This window comes from Melozone crissalis, unplaced genomic scaffold (assembly GCF_028551555.1).
Source record: "Melozone crissalis strain CALT ecotype California unplaced genomic scaffold, PUWL_Pcris_2 ptg000042l_1, whole genome shotgun sequence".
In the NCBI taxonomy this organism is placed as follows: Eukaryota; Metazoa; Chordata; class Aves; order Passeriformes; family Passerellidae; genus Melozone; species Melozone crissalis.
The window spans coordinates 17,043,861-17,057,508 of record NW_026535820.1 but is presented as its reverse complement, the minus strand read 5'-3'; the positions used below and the strand labels follow the sequence as shown (position 1 = coordinate 17,057,508).

The 13,648-nt window shown below is 37.6% G+C and overlaps 1 protein-coding gene across 1 annotated transcript in view; it reads left to right on the top strand.

Moving 5' to 3' along the window:
- LAMA3 (laminin subunit alpha 3) overlaps positions 1 to 13,648 on the top strand; it is a 100,026-nt gene that overhangs the window by 85,536 nt on the left and 842 nt on the right. Inside the window, exons 58-75 of the mRNA XM_054284554.1 lie at positions 682 to 833; positions 928 to 1,090; positions 1,570 to 1,703; positions 2,170 to 2,317; positions 3,149 to 3,268; positions 4,178 to 4,302; positions 4,660 to 4,780; positions 5,920 to 6,060; positions 6,798 to 6,928; positions 7,796 to 7,930; positions 10,059 to 10,203; positions 10,488 to 10,639; positions 11,027 to 11,216; positions 11,519 to 11,659; positions 12,467 to 12,626; positions 12,759 to 12,886; positions 13,005 to 13,098; positions 13,437 to 13,556. Of these exons, the coding sequence (XP_054140529.1) occupies positions 682 to 833; positions 928 to 1,090; positions 1,570 to 1,703; positions 2,170 to 2,317; positions 3,149 to 3,268; positions 4,178 to 4,302; positions 4,660 to 4,780; positions 5,920 to 6,060; positions 6,798 to 6,928; positions 7,796 to 7,930; positions 10,059 to 10,203; positions 10,488 to 10,639; positions 11,027 to 11,216; positions 11,519 to 11,659; positions 12,467 to 12,626; positions 12,759 to 12,886; positions 13,005 to 13,098; positions 13,437 to 13,556 (2,500 nt within the window). The remainder of the gene's footprint in view (positions 1 to 681; positions 834 to 927; positions 1,091 to 1,569; positions 1,704 to 2,169; positions 2,318 to 3,148; positions 3,269 to 4,177; positions 4,303 to 4,659; positions 4,781 to 5,919; positions 6,061 to 6,797; positions 6,929 to 7,795; positions 7,931 to 10,058; positions 10,204 to 10,487; positions 10,640 to 11,026; positions 11,217 to 11,518; positions 11,660 to 12,466; positions 12,627 to 12,758; positions 12,887 to 13,004; positions 13,099 to 13,436; positions 13,557 to 13,648) is intronic.

Genomic DNA, 13,648 nt, shown 5'->3' with positions numbered 1-13,648 from the left:
ATGCAGACCTGCTTGTGCATTCAGGTTTGCTCAATCACCATCAAACATTTTAAAAAATTCCTGCATGTGATTTCTAGTCCTGTTATTTGACAGCAGCTGTATCTGTAGTAGGCCTTGTGTTTACACAGAAGGCTGTTTAGAGGTACTTGTTCTGCACTAGATTTCATCTTTTTATCCTCTGAATAACTAGCCAGGATATCTGTTGCAAGCATTTTCATGGTTACTTCTGAAATACAGTCTCTTGAACAAATAAAATGTGACTTTTTGGGGAAAATGCTCCCAGTCACCTCAGCAGGAACCATTGTCCTTCCCTGAGTGTTGTTCTGTATGCCTTTTTTATGTCACAGGTGTTGAGTCTAATTCTTAGTAAAGGTGTCATGTTTTCATAGCTTTAGCTGGGAGATGTTACAAGTGAGAAAAATATTTTAGATACTGTTGTTACAAAAGTAAAAAGTCACACATGACTTTTCAGTTAATTTATGAATATATTCATTGAATTAGTGCAACATATAGGATTACAGTTTTTTCTTCCCAGAACTGATAAACTTAATTCTCATCATTAGGTGGGTGGATTTCTTATGACTCATGCACAGCATGATGATGTCTCTGAGGAAGTGCTGCTGTATTTTACCTTAATTATGATTAATCATTTATTAATTATTATTTACTTGCTATTTTTAGGCTTCCAAGGACTACATTGGTATGGCTGTGAAAGATGGTTACCTTACTTGTGTCTATAACCTGGGAGGTGGTGATGGAGAAGTGAGAGTGCAGTCAGTGGTGACTGAAAGCAGCACTGAGGAAGCAGTTATGGATCAAGTTACATTTGAAAGGTATAAGACCCGCAGTGTACAACAGTCTTCTTGAAAACCTGCTAATGACATCTTTTATCAGTGTGATGTGATATTCTGCCTGTTTTGGTTTTAGGATTTACCAGTATGCAAAGCTGAAGTACATCAAAGCAGCAACATCAATTTCTCCAGATGATGAAAGCCTTAGGAGTGCAAGCAGCGGAGACAGTGACATGCTCCTCAATCTTGATCCCAGCAGTGTTGTCTTTTATGTTGGAGGATACCCACCAGATTTTAGGGTACAGAGTTTCTTAGTGTTTTAAAGAGATTTTGTGTTAATCATTCCATTGTTCCTATAAGTAAAGATGGGACCTAGCAGTCATTCAAAAGCATGTGTAAAAGTTTACCTTTGTCAGTAGGAATAGATGAATTGCAAGGAGATGCTACTTCCTACAGAATCTGCCTGGCTTGTACTATACTAGAGCTCAAAGAAGGGAGCATGATGATATTTCATTGCCAAGGAAAGCATGAAACCTGTCCAGCCCTGCTAAATACTGCTCCCAGTCCATGTGACTCTACTTTAAATTGTGCTGCAGTACACCTAGAGTTGTATCAGATAATTTGGATATTATATACAAGCATGTAGTATCTTTTTTTACATATTTAGAATGTCATATTCTGTGTCTTAATATTTGCAGTAAGTCTTAGCAGTTAGATAGCAATGTAAAATTTTGTTAGCTGATGGTGATGAAGTGGTTTTAATGGCACTGATTTGCAGCCTCCAGATAATCTCAACTATCCTCGCTATGAAGGCTGCATTGAATTAAACAGCCTAAATGAGCGTATTATCAGCCTTTACAACTTCAAGAGGACTTTTAATCTCAACACCACTGAAGTCCAGCCCTGCAGAAGGTATTATATGAACACAGAAGTGTTTCACAGTTCTGTGATTTTATCATTATGAGTTCTTGTCTTTCACATCCAGAAGAATAACCACTGTAGCTAAATTGGTGGTTTTTTTCTAACTTTTGGTCATTATTACATGGTTCACAGCTATGGCAATCTCAATCTGTTTAAATTTAAGTGTTATAAAATCCAGACACAATTTTTAGACTAAGGTGTTCATCTACTTTTTAAAGTAAATATTACACATTAAGTTTTTAAAAATACAGTCATTAATGATTTCCTCTCTAAAGATCAAATTTGTGAATCTGATAGAAGCCAGTGGAAGGTTTTCTCTCTACTTGGGCTAGATCAGAATTTGGCCCTATACCAAATTCTTTAACTTAAGCTTTTTTAAAATTATAATGGCAGTAAGTCCAAGTGGTAGAAGTTTGTACTGACATACATTCACACCTCTGACATTGAATTATTGCAGGTATAAAGAAGAGACTGACCAAAGCTATTTTGAGGGCACTGGTTATGCCAGTGTCACAACAGGAGAAAGAGTTGCCGAACGAGTTCGGTACGAGCAGACAATTGAGACAACTGCAGATGAAGGCATCGTGTTCTTTGCAGCAAATGGGGTAATGTGTGGAATGCTTCTGTCTGTTCTGTAGTGCAAGAACATCTTAAAAATCATGCTTTTTAAAGAACATGTTAGATATAGTAATAACTGTAAGGAAATGTCCTAGAAGTGTTATTTTCATCTGTGTGGGAAATTAGTAAATATTGCTGTATGTTTAATGTCATATGGTTTAGTCTTAGGTAGCTTTGCAAGAAACAGGGAGTTGGACTTATGGGTCCCTTCCAGCTTGAGGTATTCAATGATTTTGCCATGGTTGCAAACACTCACTTTGTCAAGGCTGAGTAAAAAATCATCCCAAGAAGCTCCTCCAGTAGGTCATGCAGAGAATTCAGAACCGGGGGCAGGAAGGGAGGAATGTAATATGGATCAAACCAACATTGGAATATTGAAATCCCTCAAAATTGGAAATGCACTCTTCCCAAATCTAGATATGTGTGGGAACAGTAAGAAGGAATATAGAAGGGACATGATGACTTATACTTGTAAAGATGCTCAAAACCACAGTGCTGCTACTTATCTAATAATCTTGTAAGTGTATTTGCAATCACCGGGACATATTCTGGATAATTTTTCAATGCTGTAAAAAGTCAGTAGACATTTGAAATTACATAAAGTCCTTCAGAGATTTGGAGCTGATAGCAGATCTGTTTATAATGGTTTAAAGTAATTATGATTGATTAGTACAAGTTTTAGGCTTTGTGTTATCCTTTCCCCAAAAAGCTTTCTAGAAGCAACTAGATAGCTTCGTTAAAATTATTCATATGACAGTGAAGTATATATCTGAAATTATGGCAGTTTAACTGTGTTGGTGTTTTTTTATTTATTGCAGGATCAGTTCATCAGTGTGCTCATTAGAAATGGTCATACAGTTTTTAGATACAAACTTGACTCTGAAACTCCAGAAGAAGTAGAAGCCAGAAAAGCTGTAAATGATGGAACATATCAACAAGTATGTAATTTTAAAGAATCAAGGGATCGTTATTGTAAAAATACACTTTAACTGAAACTGTCCCATTGTAAAGTTTAGTTGTGGAGTTTTCCTTTTGTGTGAGGAAATCAAGTCACTGGACACTAGTTTGGATATGTGAAAATGATTCTTTCTCTTGTCCTGCTTTAATGTGAATAGTTAAGTTTTAACAGTGAAACCACCAAAGAAAAATTTTTTTCAGAGCAATGCTTTACATAAAGATAGTTGTGTACAATGCAGTTGTTTGCATTAGTTTCATACTTAGATTAGTGTTTTCACCACGTAAGGGTTTATTTCTTCAGGGTGGGCTGATATTTTTAGAGATTACTCTTTTGCAATCTTTGTTGTTGCTTGTCTCCTTAGCTTCAGTCCAGCTCTTTTGTAGCACTACCAGAGTGAAATCATAAAGACATCATTAAAAACCTTTGATTTCCTGGTTGATTAGTTCTCCCTTTCCCCTTAATATATTTCCAACTAAGTAGCGTAAACTGAAGGGTCTGCTGCAAGGAATCTGTATGCTTTACTGGGTTAAGTTACCTTGGGCCAGCTGGCTGACTTAATTTTTGTTTCAGGCAGCAGCTTCTGAATCTTGAGCTATAAAGACAAGTCAGTATCTGAATCTTAGGGGAGGTGTGTTTTTAGGGCAGTCTTTCAGACGAAAATAAAACCTCACCTTGTATTGGAGAGTTGAACATTTTCTTTGCTTTGACTAAATGCCCAAAGCTTGCAAAGTACCTTTGAACTACTGCAGTTATCCTTGATTTAAGTCACTAGCAAAAAAGAGGGGGGAAAAAAACATCACCGTGTCCTACTCTGTGGGGGTTCTTTTAACCAGGTAAATGATTTTTGTTTCTGCCAAGTGAAGTGGGTCTCATTATTCATGTATTTTAGATTAATTTGGTGTTTGACCGAAGAAACAAAGTTGTGTATGTCAGTCCTGGTATTAGAGCTAACATACAAGTCTTCAATTTCACTGAGTACTACCTAGGTGGAGTTCCATCTCTTCTACGGGAACGGTGAGTAACTATAAAAGAACTGTAATATACAGGCTTTGTAGGGAAACTCTATCTAAACTCTTTCCTTACACAATTTCTTTCATGCTCTGTATAGACTATCTAATGTGATAGATGAAAAACCAAGTGTATAATACATGATCATAATCTGTGATTTTTGGCTAATGGTGAGATCTTCGTTGTAGCTCATCCTAAAGATTGGGTTTGATTAGCATGAGAATCTTTCTTGTACACAAGAAAGATTGCTCTTGTTCTCTTTTTCTACTTCTTATATTGTCAGCATTTATAGGTTACTATAGTGGCGTGTGCTTTGAAATGCCAAGCTACTGAACTCTTTTTCCTTCCCCTCCCTGAAACCAGCTTTAATATATCCACACCTCCATTCCGGGGCTGCATGAAGAATGTGAAAAACCCAATCACTGCGTCTGTTGTTTTTGATAAGACTTTTGGTGTCAGCAAGAAATGCTCAGATGACTGGAAGGTAACTAATAAATTTCCTCAAAAACTTCTGCTGGAGTTCACAGACTGGTTTGTCTATAAATCCTGGACCATTATGTTTTGCTAAGATCAAAAATTATATTTGGTTAATATGTGATGGCAGTGAAAGAACCTAGATTGGATGTGAAGTTGCAGAAATAAAAGAGACACCAGCCCTATTGTGATAGCTTCTTACAGCACATAGTCCACCCTCTTATTTAATACTGTTTGCAATTAAGTATTCATATTTACCATGTAAGCTTGTTGGCTTCCAGTTGCTGTTATTGATTAGGCTGGAATACTTGTCTTTCACATCTACTCTGCATCTTTCCTCCTGCCATGGTGTTTACGCTTCCTAATTAAATGACCTCTCAGCCTTTTTTTCTTGAAAGATCTTAACAGACTCTTCCATCAAATTCTCACATTCTAAGGCTCCACTCATCTGATTATTTTGTAATTATTTTCTGTGCAGCCTTGAGTTTTGCCATGTTCTTTTTAAAATAGGACAACATGACATTTTGGTGCTGGCTTAACTAGTGCTGCATGGAGAGATTAAAACTATCTTTCTGTTTCTACTTACTGCTGCTTACATGGTGCATGATCTCATTTGCTCTTTTTACTACAGTATTGCACGGAAAGTTTGTGCTTATTTTCTTTTACTTGTGGCATCTAAATCTTTCACAAAGCGATTTCTTCACAGACTATCTTTGCAAAGGATCTAATCTTCATTCTCTGTATCTGCAAAACTTTTAATGTATTAAAAAGTGTCCAGTGACTCACACAATTTTAATTATGTAGCTCATCTGCACAGCTTCATAGTTGTGAACTATTCCTCCAGCTACTCAGTTTTGTGTCCTCAAACGTGCAAACTTTCAAAGCCACCATAGCTAGAGATGAGCAGCTCATTATTCTCAGCAAGCCTCCTCTCTCTTTGTAGAGAGTTTCTCAGACCATAGTTAATGCTGGTGAAGCCTACTCTGACAGTCTGTTCTGTACTGAAATAATGGTTTTTGAGGTTTGCCTTGTGCTTGATTTTGACTGGAGCTGATCACAATTTGTTGAGTGGGGCAGCTGTTGTCTCATATTGGCATTTCTTCTGATTAAAAGGAAAAATCACTGAAATCATTATTTTTTCTCTTTTAGCTTGTCAGATCTGCAGCTTTCTCCAAGGATGGAACACTGAGCCTGAGTGCAGCAAATTTCCCATTTCCGGAGGATTTCCAAGTTGGCTTTGGCTTTCAGACAACAGCTTCTACTGGAACACTCTTAAATTACAATCTACGGGTATAAAACATGTTCAACTTAGCATATGTGATGGGTTTTATCTCTGAATCAGTCATTTCAGTTTGGGTCATAAGTCTCATGTAAATTCCTGTATTTTAAGGTAAGAAATGCCTTTTTTGAGTGTGGCATTGTTCATGTCATAGGTCAGAGAAATGCATTCTGGCAGTTTCTTCACATGGCTAGCAAGCAGTTTGATGAGTAACAGAGCTTTGAACTAGAGCCTTCTGCAGAGTTGCTCACACACCTGAACCAACATCCCAGCAAGAAAAGTGTTGCTTAATTGGCTATAAATTTTCTCAAGGAAAAATGGCAGTCTGCCCACACAGAAATGTTACCATGTCCAAATAGGCAGAGGAGAGGGATTGGTTCTGGCTATGATCCCTCAGAAAGCAGGGAGGTTTAAGTAGAACCCATTCTGGCTGGCTGAAGGAGCTAAGAACTGAGTGCACACCAGGTATTTGAGAAGTGGATAACTGGCTCCTCTGCTTTTTGTAAAAATAAACAAGTATTTTAAATAAATGTTTGCTATTCAGAGTGCAGAGGTATTTTGTAATGGAAGCTATGCTCATCATGCAGAACTTGGTACACATCTGCTACTAGATGACTGAGAAATGCAGGTCTAGTGTAAGAAAATTTGTTGTCTACTGGCACCCACTGAGAGCTGTGTTAATGGCAGTAGCAAGAACTAAAGGCTTTTGCATTTATTTAGCTGATCATTTTGTGGGGTTCTTTTGTAGCCTGATGTTCTTTCCATCTTTCTGAGTCCTGGCTCTGTAACTGCAAAGATACGAGATAAGGAAATTAAACTGGAAAAGAAGTATGAAGATGGCTCAATGCATTATGTGACAGTAATGAAAACAGGCAACAGGTGAGTCCAGTTCTTCATCTAGATCTTATGTAGTGGTTGGAGAAAAGAAATTCAAATTTTGGGAGACTAATTCTTTGGATAAACAGCTTAAAATGGTCTCTTCTAGCAGAGGATACCTAAATAATGAAGTGAAAGGAGATTTTTGTTCTATGAATATGGATGCTGGTACCTGTGATGTTTCAGCTGTACCCTACTATGCATTTCTTTTATAGGTTATGTGAGTTTTGAGTGCTTGTCTAGCTGGAGTTTTGGAGTCTTTGGGGCTCTTCTCCTTCCCATAACCTTCATGTGTGTCCCCCCTGTAAAGGACCAGGGAAGAAGCAAATGCTGTGTCTGATTTTTCAATAATGATCTGTTATGCAGATATTAGATATTAGAAGAGACAATTTACTGAAAAACTCCTAAATCATACTGATTGCTGTGTAATGCATGAAATTACATAAGTGTTTGTTGAAGTGGAAAGTTTGGAATGGTTTGCTATAACTTTGGGTTATTGTAACTTAATACTGTCTGTTTCATTTTGACATAATGACTTAAATCCTGTTCCACAGTTGACAATGAGAGCTTTTTCATGAATTTCAGTTGCACCAGGATTTCATTGTAGGACTGAAGTACGAACTTCAACTCTTCCTCATTATCTAATATGGAAAGCAGAGCAATTTCACAGCAGTCAATAAGCACATACTGAAAAAGTCCCAGAACTAAGCTAATGGAGCTCTAGCATAATCACAATGTAACAAGGAAACACATCTGTCAAATGGTTCTTTTATATATATATATATATATATGTATATATATATATATATTTTATTTCGTTTCCTAATTATTTCTTTATATATCATGCTTATTTTCTTTCACTTTTTTCAGAGTACATCTGATGGTTGATGATGAGTCAAAAGCAGTTGACTCTCCCAGGTCATCAAGCTCACAGGAATCAAACAGACCTATAAAATTTGGTGGAAATAATTTTGAAGGTTGCATCTCAAACATCTTTATTGAAAGGTATTTGGCCTAGAAAGAATTACTTTTCATGTACTGTGGCCTGTTCTTCTTCTTAAATCATATTAAAGTTATATTTTGCTAAAATGCTTTTCTTCTACATGTGTGAAGCCTTCATGAATGCATAACTTTGCTGCCCTCAAATACTCTTTCATTCAGGTATATTATACATGGGATCCAGTTACAATTAAATCTGCTGTTCAGATGTAAAGGAATTTTACTTTCAGTCATACCTGTTTAGCAGTCTTTTAGCCAAAGAATGAACTCTGCAGAGTGAATTGGATATGTCCCAATAAGGCATCCAAAAAGATTTGCTAAATTGTCTTGTTATAGCTCCCCAGGGAACCAGGTGGTGAAAGGAGCAAAGCTACTGACGTAATCAAAACAGTTACACAAACAAGTGAGACCATATGTGTAGAAATCATCTGCCTTGTTTAGGCTGTCTCTTCTTCTCATGTGTTTGTCTGATTATTAGAGACACCTTACAGCCAAAATTTAGGAGAAAAAATATCCATTAATGTATTTCTAGAAGACAAGCATTCCATGAGCCATAACTCATATCCCAGTGGGGCTTTGTGTTAGCTAAGTTTTGATGAGTATTTCTACATGTGTAGAGTTTTCAAAAATAGTGTATTTTGATTCAATTGTCATACCACCACAGAATGAGAAGGGCTGGAAGGCACCTTTAAAGAACCTCTAGTTTTAGCCCTCTGCAATGGGCAGGGACATCTTCCACAAGACCAGGCTGCTCAAATTATGGCTTCATTTAAAGTACTACGAGGCAATCAAGTGATGTCAAGATGATTTTTCCCCTTTTCTTTTATATACCTTTTATGTATCCTCAGTACTTCTAGCATGCATACTCGTAATTCCTTAATTCTGATAACTCAGCATAGCCCTGGTAGTCTGTTAAGCCAGGAGACCAAACATCCTAAAGGCCTCATAGGACGCTGGAAAGCCCTACACTGTCTTGAGGAACCAAGGCCCCCTCTAGAACATATCCTGTCAGCTAAGATTCTGCCCATCCAGGGGGAATTCCTTGGATGGGGGAATATCACACTATTCACCAAGCCTCCCATTGGGGTATCCTTGTTAGATATCCCAATTTGTAAGGTCTGTGAATTGTATATGTGATTTTATCATGTGTGTGCATTGTCGTTCCACGTTGGTGAAGTGGTGCAGCATAAGGGTCCTTATTAAAATACCGAGGTAAAAACCCCTTATCCCTTAACCTTGTTTGGCTCTCAATTTTTTTAAGACCAGGAAAAGGCATCAGAAGTAACCTATATATTAAATTTCCCGTCAGAAAACAAAGTGGGAAAGTTTTTGTGCCAAAATAGATGAAGAATAAATACTATAGCTGGTCTGGTGGAGTGAATGGAGAATGACGAGCATTCAAGAAGTTCAGGTCCACTCTTCTATAGAAAGTGGGCTCTTCTACCACTTTTCTCATAGAAAACCACAAGCAAGGAGCTTTGTATCTTCTTTCTAGCTGTAAAGATTTTGTAATTTACTGATTAGAGATGCTTTGTACAACTTAGAAAATCATAGTATTGCTTTAATATTATTCCTTATACACAGGGTAAATTAGCTTTGAAAGTCTTCCTGATAATTTGGTTAATACTAGAGTTACATGTGAAATTGTGACTGGCTTTGTCCCTTGACAAAACTCATCAGAACATCTTAATTAAGGAGAGAGTGAAGCAGAACCTGATGATGTTATATTTTATTGATTTGAAACTGTTTATGTATAATTACCAATCAAAGTTTTATAGTCGTTATAGATTCAGAAATCTTAATCAAGGCTGCTGTCATTTTTTCCTCTGTTTTCAAGGACCACATATGTTTGTGGTTTTTAAATTGCTTTTAGCAAAAATTATTTTGTTTAGAAAAGATGAGACCAGAAATCAGAGTTTTTCTATAGCCAAAAATAAATGAGCAGAGCCAGGGAAAATATGATTTACAGCATTGAATGTACATTTTTCGTTGAAAAATAAAAATTGGTCCTGTGCTATCATGTCACTGGGAAATATATTTTGTGCAGAAGACATTTTTACAGTATGCTTGTTGTTGATTACATTAAAGAAAAGGAATGCTGAGTCACAGCACTTTACTGCTTTCATCATGACAGGGTAGGTCAGCTCCCTGAGGTTCAAAATCTTGTCACTAATACTGGAAAGACTGGTGTGTCCCTTGGAGCTTGCCAGGAATATGAAAACCTTGAACCAATGCTGCTGCAGGAATTTAAAAATCCTCTCAGGCTTAAGATGCTCAAGGTATGCTTATTGTTACTGTCTTTGCTCCATTTGATGCCCAGGCTTTCCATAATTTCTGGAACTGAGATTCAGATGTTCTTTCTTTCCTTCCGTCTCACATCTGAAGCAAGTTCTCACCATGCTGGAGTTTCATGCTAAACCCACACCTGTCTAGAATGACAACAGCTTTTCTGTCTTTTAGGGAAGGCTGTTGACTGCCTTGGGAGCTCTTAAATGTGTTGGTTAAAATGTTTCTATTTATGTGCACATATAGTAAATGTTTCAATTCTATCTTATGTGCACAGAATGAAAAATACCTTGATTATTTGAAAGCTGCTAATGTGCAACACCACCCTATGCCAGCTCCATTACATGACAGCAGTGAAGCTTATCTCCTTGGAAGCATCCCAAACAGTTTCATGTCCTACATGTTTGCTCCATTGTTATCTACAGACAGGTAATAAAAACATTCTCTGTTCTCCTTCTCCTACTTGAACTGTTGAAGCTGCTTTACTCTTAGGGTGCTGATTGTAAGGATTTTCTTCTTGTTTGTATCTTGGGCCATAACAAAAGGTGGTTCTAAAAGTTCAGGCTTTTTTTTTTTCCGTGCGAACATTTACCTAAACTGAGTAGATTGAATGGGATGTGGTGAACAATTACAGTGCATGTTAATGTCAGTTCCTAAGCCTGAATATGTCAAGTTTCATTCACATTCAGAAATGTAGTGTATAATGCCATGATTCCACCCAAATTCTATTTAAAAAATGAGTTTCACTGAGAACAGAAAAGATAAAACAACCAACCAAACAGACCCATACTGGAATGTGCTTACTTTCCACTACAGGTTACATTTCTCTGTAGATGTACGGACTCGATCATCAACAGGATTAATAGTTTTCATAGAGGGAAGCTCTGAGGACTCTTACATGGCTCTCCACATTTCAAAAGGACGTTTTGTCTTTTCACTTGGCTCTGGAGAAAAACAAGTCAAAGTCAGAACCAGTATTAAATACAATGATGGGCAATGGCACACTGTAAGTAGCATGGAACCACAGTGTTAGCATAACTAGCATTGAGCAGGCACAGCCTAATGCATTTTTAAGAGAATAGGAAGTCAGTTTTGGTCATTGGAAAAATTGGAAATTAATTCCTATGCCTGAAAGTTCATGTAGTTGACAGGTCTCTGAGAAACCTTACTGAGACTGATGGTCCCAGGATGTTACTTTCAGTTTAAATATTTCATCAACCTGGTATTTAATTTAAAGACAAAGAAAATCTGCAGTGGCTTTTGTTGGCTTTTGGGTTTTTTATTCTGTTATCCTTGCCTCCTGGAAAGGTGGTCTTCAGCACAGATGGGAAGAACGCCCGCCTTGTTGTTGATGGTCTAAGGGCACAACACAAAAAACTGGCAACAAATTCTGCCATCAACATTAAGCCACCAGTCTATGTGGGAGGGCTGCCACCACTGAAGAGACAGGTAAATAATTGACAAATCCACCCACACACACTCCCCATGCTGCACTAATTATATGGGAAAGTCTTTAATACGCAGGATTTCCATGCTGAAAAGCTTTGGGGAGGATTTCCAAGGACCACGTGAGCACCATCTGTGGCTGATGTTTGCAGTGGCTCATTACAGATCTTTTTCCTCACCTGTCCACACAGCCTTCACCTGGACCTGTATTTTCAATATGTTGCTGAGACACTGAGGGCAACCATATACTCTTTTCATTTTTATTCCTTAAAAATAGAGAAGACCAAAGTCAATTTTTTAATTCCAGAAATACCATCTTTCTGCAGAACATTTACCTCAGTAGACTAAGCAATAATCAGTAGAAAAGCAAAAGAATCATTCTCATTAAGAAATTATGGATGTAGAACTGGATTTGAATCTGAAATACATGTGATTTCTATTTTAAAAAGAGGACAGTTAATGAGCCAGGGTATTTTATAAAATCAGGATTAAATAAACAGTCTTAGGAAGGGAAGGGCTGCTTCAGGGATTTCACAATTCCTCTTGCATTGTCTTTTTTGACACGTCATTGGGAAGTATCTGTTTTACAAGCAGGAGTCATGTTAATTCAAAATCAACTCTTACTGGGTTTCAAGCATGTTTTTAGAACTTTGGAATACCTTTTCACTGCAGCAAAGATGGGTGCTAGATGCCTTTAGTGCCAGTTGCCTTTCTATAGCCCAAAAGTCCAAAAGAACTAATGTTTGGGTTTTTTTAGCAATAATACTAAACATAATGCTTCAGTATTCATGTTTTGAAATATGCTTTCAGAATATGCCAATGAAGAGTTTCAAGGGTTGCCTGAGGAATTTTAAGATGAATGGAAAAGCCATGAATGCACCTCAGCAAAAACATGGCGTACTTCCATGTCTGGATGTTCCCATGGACACAGGGATTTACTTCTTTAATGAAGGAGGATATATCACCATTGGTAAGATGTGTGGGGATTATGGTATATGGAATTGTGTGAAGCACAGAGGTGTATGGGTTACTTGTTTTTACATGGCTTTCCAATTATCTCCACCTATGATCATCCCTCTCCCCACTGTTTAATTCTCCACAGGTAATTTGCTGATGGGTTTGGATTTCAGGATTGTGTTTACCATTCGACCAAGGAGCTCCACAGGTGTGCTCCTCCATGCTGGAAGCAAGCAAGACAAGTACTTGACTGTTTACATGAAGGGAGGGAAGGTGGGTACAGACTGCATCCATTCCAGCTATATTGCCCTCATTCAGCAGGGGGAATTCTGACCTCCCCCTGTTGCTCCTGTTCTTTGTCACAGTAACTTAACAGGTAACTTCTCTACAGGTGATTGCTGCTGGAAATAGTGATGCTGGAGAATTCCAGGCATCAGTCACACCTAAGAAACCTCTGTCTGATGGGCAGTGGCATACCATTGCAGGTACATTGTACATACCATTTCTTCTGAAGCTTTGAAGGGATGGTGGGCACAGAGCACTGCAGCTCCAATTTTTTTATTAATCATTTCACTTCTGTTTAGTCTGAGAATACTCTTGTATTGTGTCTTGTGTTAATTAAAGGCTTTACATAAGGATTTTTTAGTAGGCTCTGTTAAGCCCTGGATGACCTAAGCTTGTCAGTCTGACTCTGAATTAAAATAAAATCTGTTTTTTTCTGTGCCTTAAATTTCTAGAAAGATGCTATTTTAAAATAGCGCCATATCTAGCTGATTCTTTAATAGGTTTGAGAAAGAGTTCTTATTTACCTGCTTCTTTGCAGTCTCTCAGAAGGAGAAGACAGTGCAGCTAGAGGTGGGCACACAGAGTAACTATACCACTGTACTTCAACCCTCTCCTCCTAGACGTGTGTATCAGCTACTCTACTTCGGCAAAATTCCAGGTAATATTATTGCTGCTTATTTTTTTCATGTTGTTTTCCTTTCCAAAACAAAGGTCCCATCCATTCATGTTCTTCTATATCATTTCCTGTCT